The following is a 6940-nucleotide window of genomic DNA, read 5'->3' on the forward strand; positions in this document are numbered from 1 at the left end:
TATATTTCTTTTCTATATATATACTATTCTTTTTCTATTATGAGCTTTGTCAATTTTTCAATTTTGTATTTCTTTGTGTTATTTCTTCTGTAACTATAGCTAAGTCTTATGTATTTTATTATATATATAAGATAATTAAATATGAGAGTTACTTTTTAATAAAGAAAATACAATATTATGTAAAAAAATATATTTAATAAAGTAAATTCAAATCATATACATAGAATATAAATAATATTTAACGAGCACAACCTGTATACCAAATAAATCAGTCTTATGTTATTTTTCTTATATCTATATATCTTTTCTATATATATTATCTATATATTCTATATTCTATATATATTAATTTGTAAGTCTTAATGAAAGAAACAAAAGACAAAATCTTTATATCTAAATTAGCGAGCAGGTGGATTAATTCGTACAGTTCCAAGAGCAGCTTCGTATTGCCAAGGTACTTGAGATACTCCAGTAGGAGAGATAAAGTAATCTCGCAAATAATTTCGTAAACCTTCTGCGACAGTCCCAGCTCGATTTGCTCCTACTCTACCCAAATGCTTAAAGTAGGCTGAATGTTGCTCTCTCCAACGTCCTTCTTGTACAACGTAATTTTCTTCTCGATCAATATAGTCTGGTGGACAGTAACGTCTAATATGCATAGGCAATTCTTCCTCACCCATCATTACAAAATTGTGCAGACATACGAGTATTTTAAATAACATTTCACTATTCTCTAGAGACATACAAAGAGGCTTATGTAAGATCTGCCAACGTGCCGTGAGAATTCCAAAAGTATTTTCAATTATTCTGCGACAACGAGATAATCTATAATTAAAAATACGTATATCGATTGAGAAGTGACTACTATTTTTACGTGAATATGGGCGCATAAGATAGGTAGTTAGAGGAAATGCCTCATCTGCCACAAATACAAATGGAAAAGGTATGTTTCTCTCAGGGAGTGGTCTTGGAATGGGCAGATCAATGGCTCCATTCTGTAAATCTTGTGCAAAATCTGTATTTGCCCAAACGCCACCATCGCTGATGGAACCTGTGAACCACCACATTAATTCATCACAGGAGGAGATATTACGTATACTTCCCAATACTTACAATTTCTATGAACTTACCATACTGGCCAATATCAATCCAAGTAAATTTATATTTGGCATCACATGTTGCAAGTAACACGATACTAAAAAATTGCTTGTAATTATAGAAGGTAGATCCTGAGTTACGAGGAGCTTGAATACGCATATGTCTTCCATCTATTGCTCCCAAGCAGTTTGGGAATTGCCAATTCGCCATAAATTCCTCACTGATCAACTCCCAGCCGAAACGATTTACGGGTTTCAACACAACAGGACTTAATGCAAACCATAGTGCTCGGCATGTTTCATTAATAATGGAATGCACAGTGGATTTTCCAAGTCTAAATTCCAAATGTTTCGACCTGGCACTATCACCTTGAGCAAGATACCTGTAAGCAGCATAAATGACATTAACTCTGGTACAGAGAAATAAAATATATCTATACATTTTTTACTACTCACATTAATGTGACAGCAAGCCGCAGTTCTGTTGGAAATGGTGAACGAATGCTTCTCTTTACTAAGTACGGTTTGACCAGATCAACCAGAATGTCAAAATATTCGGGTGACATTCGAAATAATGAAAAAAATTCTTCGTGATCCGTTCTTTTCAGTTCCTTTACAAGGTTAACATAAAAACCTTGAGAATTTTTTTTCCGATTGACGGGGCGTACCCACCACCGCCGACCAGAATATTTCATTTTACGTTTTAGTACATGGAATTGTAGGCCTAACATTTTATGCCATGCTAGCAAAAATAATGTCATAAGCGCAATATCCAGTGTATCAATATTCATTATTATAACCTCGCACATTTTGTATGTTCTTCATTATTCTACAACTAGATCTGATGGTCTGTTCGTTGATTGGTAGAGTCATTACTTGCATTGCACCGCCATTGTAGACAGAGGTGAAGTAATTCGAAAAATCTTACTCCATACTCTGTACCGCTTACTGCCATTGTAGACTGGCCTTTACGAATGCGACGGCGATAACAAGGACATGTGTCAGTATTGGGTGCAGTATCGCGGCGTGAGATTCAAAGGCGATCCCCTGCACGAGCCTACGTTTCCGGAGCCGGGTTTCGCGTATCAGAAATTCGTCGATTCGGCGGAAACTATACCGGTGACCGAGCGTTGTCGAATACCAACGATCAACGGCGGGGAAGGGCACGTATCCGTGGCGAATCGAAAAATCGGACGGGCAGCCGGCTAATTTGCGCTTCGGTTTCGTATTCTCGTACGGAAACATCGGTATTCTGCGTCACTATTACAAATGTCCGCAGATGCGTTACAGCATGACGAAACCGATCAGCGACGACAAAACGTCATTCGGCAAGTATTCCGTAGACGAGTTCATTCTTTGCGATTACGAAAATCATACGATCGATATTTACATGCGTGTATACAAAGACTCGGCGTTCACGATGATACTTTGCGACGGCGACACGAAACACGAATGGAGCCAGTACGATTCGGCGCTGGGTATTTGGCATATGCACTGGGATTGCGCGGCGCGACGTTTAACCAGCGAGTTCGAATCGAAAGACGATATCGACAGTTATATCGAGGAAAAGTATCCCAAGGGTTATACCGTAGTAGACAGCGATGACAACGAAACGGTGATTCTATTGGACCAGGGTAAACCAAAAATGGCCATGTATCCCGACGATTGGAAGTCGCTCGATCGTAACTTTACGAAATATAAAGGTCAGTCGTATACGTTTCAATTCGACGAGGCTACGAACCAATTTTGGCTAACCGGACAATGCGTAGCTGCTGGCGGCGATGCCGGCGGCGGCGGCGATGCCAACAATTTCGAAGTTCCTCCGGCGACGAAGGAGGCTTCTCCGGCGACGAGGGAGGCTTCTCCGGCGACGAGGAAGGCTTTTCCGACGACGAGGGAAGTTTCTCCGGCGACGAAGGAAGCTTTTCCGGCGACGAGGGAGGCTTCTCCGGCGACGAGGGAGGCTTCTCCGGCGACGAGGGAGGCTTCTCCGGCGACGAGGACAAAATAAAGATTGATGAAATAAACACGTTTACGTTGAAAACAACTTTATTTCGAAACGATATACATTCGCGCGTTTACAAAATTATGGTCCTTAAGTCCAAACGGATCGAACGTGCGTCTCGATATGGGACCGACTCAGGGATAGAAAAGCTTCTCTCGTGATATACGGCATGTTCATGCAAACGTTGATCTTGATCGCCGGTGCTAAAACGAACGAATCACCGTTCGAAAACTTGGTCGGCATTTCCAAAACGTACAATAAACTCCAGACGTGTCGAGCAATCCATGCGCGCGCGGTCGTCGAAGATGGCATCGAACGACGAGATATCGCGCTCGTATCCTCGGCATCATTTTCGTCGTTGGCGTCGTTGTTTTTGCGCGACAAAATTTTGGTCATTACTCTTTCGGCCAGGCGAGTGTACGTCGAAGCGACGGTATCATCGCTCCGATTCGAGCTCGCCCGGCCGAAAGCTTGTCCGAAATGTCTTCGTCTCGACATTCGAGAAGATGTCCCGTCTCTATTCATGCCGCCGCTCGTTTTGTCGTTATAACCAAACACGATATTACAGGCTAGTTTGGATTGACGCGTCATCTCTAGGAGAGTGACGCGAAGAGCGTCGAATACATCCGTAATCGCCGATATAGCGCTCTCGTACGCGTCGTCTTCTTTCGGTGTAGCGATAGCTTCGCTCGGTCGTTGTTCTTTGCGTTCGAGTGACATCCGCTCAACGTCGTTCTCGTCGTAGGTGGCCACTCCTAATGGCGCAAACATCGAATCGCGAATTGCATCCGAACGAGATCTCCACGAGCGATTAGACGCCGCGTTCGGCGCGTTCGTCGCGTCCAGGCCCTCGAATGAAAAGGCTACGGGATCGAAGTTTCGAAACGTCGACGCTACGTTTAGAAAAACGTAATGTAGCGCCGTGTAATACGTAGCTATCGAGTCTCTGCTACTGCATAGAATACCGTGAGCGTAATCGTTGCCGTAACACACGAATAGCCAAACGATGAACGCCCAACATTTGGAGCGCACGTGCTCGAAAGCACGCCAGCACTCGAGCACACCGCCGCTACGTTCGTGGAACACGAGCATATTGATCGCTATGGCCGGAGACGTCGCGAACTTGGACAAAACGTACACGTACACGTCGTTGTCTCGCGACATAACAAGTTTGGAACGGTAACGCTGTTGACCCATCAGCCAATTTATCGCTTTTATCTCACCCTCGCCCTCGTCGTGATCGAAATCGGTGCGCTCCAAAGCGAAATCGAATTCACCCGTCGGAGTCGTAAGTAGAGCTCGCACGGGCGGTGCCACGTCCGCTACGCGCAATCTCCTGGACGCCGACATCGTCGCGACAGGCGGTGCGTCAACGTCGTCCGACGCGCACTGGCGTTCCTCTCGTTTTAATCTGCTCGCGCCTACGAGTTTGGCTATCACCGGTACGTCGGTCTGTCTGATCAATTGCGTCTGTCGTTTGGCGCGTGGCGCGTGATTATCGAGCGTGTAATGCAACAAACCCGGTCTGTGTTTGCGCAGATACGAGATTTCGTTGCTGGAACGCAAACGTTCTACGAACACGGCTCCGAACTGCTCGAGCGCGTCGATCGAGCGTAAAGCTCCGACCACGAAAGGCGTGACGTCGACGGATACGGCGAATCTGGACGAGCCGAATTCTCGACGATTCGGACGGATTTTTTCGTCGTCGTTTTGAACGACGACGTCCGCGGCGTTTCTCTCGGCGCCGCGGCCGTTATTTTTAAGTCCCTCGTTGTCCGGTATCGTCCAACGCACGGAAAATTTATCGCGCAAACCGCCGAATCCTTGGATACCCATAACGCGCCGATCGATTCCACTCAATCGGGTATCGACGAAATTTTCCGTTCGAGGGTCGCTCTCTCGCGAATTATTCTACGTAGATTCGACGATTGCTCGTCGGCGTGACGCTTCGCGCGCTCGTGCCGTTCGATCTCCGCCGCTATCGCTCCTACACGCAGTGTTGCCAACAGGTCGAAATAAAAAAATCTATAAATTATTTTTAAAAAAGCTAGATAATAGCTAAATTTTAATAGCAAAAAGAGGATATAATAACTAGATAATAGCTAAAATTTAACGCAAAATCTTATAATATAATACTTTATCAGTATAATTTTTTAAAAATTTATTTATTTAATTTTTAAATTATAATTTAAATTACAAAAATTGCGCTTTTTTAATAAGTATAGAAAAACTTAAAATGATAAATTGCACGTTTATAATTGCACGGCATGACTTGAAAAACTTAAATACATTGTATGTACGTTTACAATGACTAACGATATATGCATAACTAAGTATAAATAAGATATAACTATGTATAAATATTTAAATTTTAATATTAAGATATATATTTTTTTTATTTAAGAATCAGAGCAAACTAGTCAAAATATTTAAAAAGTAAATTGTTTAAATCAAAATTGTTACATTTATGGGGATAAGTCTCATTTGTGCCAATAATTTTTAAAACTTTTTCTGGTAATTCATAATCATGACAGCATTTACCGTGCCTTTTTAAACCATAACGTACACATAATATAGAATTAATCATATCAAGACTCAAATTATTTCTTGTTTTATTTTTAATTAAGTTGAGTTGACTAAAAATACGCTCAACTTCTGCATTGGACATCGGGAGTACCAAAAATAATAAAGCAATTTCTGCAATGTTTTTAAAAGCATTTTCACCTACAGCATCTCGATATTTATAAACTTCTCCCCAAAAATGTACTGTATGATTTATATTATTCCATTTAACAAAGTGAAGTTTATTATATTCCATTTCAATCAGTGTAATCTGTGAAGGATCAATATTCATTTCAATTAATAAAGATGTAATTGGTAACTTCTGATGCTTTAATACATTGTCAATTGAAAATAAATTGATTTTTTCCAAAATGTGAATATTATCAGGCAATCTCTGTTTTATCTGTTTATATAAAGAAAACAAAAAATTTTTGCATCTGCATCTTAAGTTTTTTTCTTCTACAGAAGTAATTCTTTCTTGTTCTGTAAGTTCTCTAATTTTATTTTCAAATGCATAACCCAAATAAGGATTTTGATCTAGATAAGGCTCAATATCATTTTTTATAGGATCTATGTTATAAGCTGGAAGTATTATCATTTTACTAATACTGTTAATTAATAAAACAAGATCACTTAGTAACTTTAAGGGATCTACATTATTTCCTTCGAATGCTCTATTTACCTGCTGAATATGATTTAAAATAGGTTTTAAAAATAATAAGTATAATAAATTTATCTCATCTTTGTACATGTTATATAAAAGTTCTGCATTGTAGCATTTCTCAGAATTGCGTACAATTTCAAAGTGAGTTTTTAGTTCCAAATATTGATTTAAAATTGAACTAATTGCAGATTCAATCGAAAGCCATCGTGTGTTCGCAAGCTGTACAATTTTTTTTGGTTCTTTTCCATCGTTAATAGTTTTGTATAACTCACTATAATTACATTTTCTACTAGATGATCGTGAAAACCAGTTATAAGTTTCAGATATTAAATATTCTAAAACACGAGGTAATGTATCATTTGCTGCATGAAAAACTGCCAATTGTAGCGAATGGCAAACACACTTAATTAAAATTAAATTTGGAACATCTTCCTTTAATTTTTGATAGAGGCCGTTATTTATGCCAATCATCGTACTACAATTGTCAGTTGCAATTCCAACTAAGTTTTCTAAAGGCAACTTATAAATATTTAATGTTTCCTTAACTGCAGAAGCAAGACTTTCTGCATTACATGCATTTAATTCTACTAATGTCAAAAATGTTGATATAAC

General features: G+C 40.0%; 1 protein-coding gene across 1 annotated transcript; it reads right to left on the minus strand.

Moving 5' to 3' along the window:
* Window positions 1–398: 398 nt before the first annotated feature.
* Window positions 399–2052, minus strand: LOC112638025 (protein ALP1-like). Its single transcript, XM_025408859.1, has 4 exons — window positions 2026–2052; window positions 1554–1708; window positions 1131–1480; window positions 399–1051 (listed from the first exon to the last, which is right to left on the minus strand). The coding sequence occupies exons 1-4, from the start codon at window positions 2050–2052 to the stop codon at window positions 399–401; spliced, it is 1185 nt and encodes a 394-aa protein (XP_025264644.1).
* Window positions 2053–6940: the final 4888 nt, after the last annotated feature.

The sequence above is a fragment of the Camponotus floridanus genome, unplaced genomic scaffold, assembly GCF_003227725.1.
Source record: "Camponotus floridanus strain SB8 unplaced genomic scaffold, Cflo_v7.5 scaffold237, whole genome shotgun sequence".
Lineage (NCBI taxonomy): Eukaryota > Metazoa > Arthropoda > Insecta > Hymenoptera > Formicidae > Camponotus > Camponotus floridanus.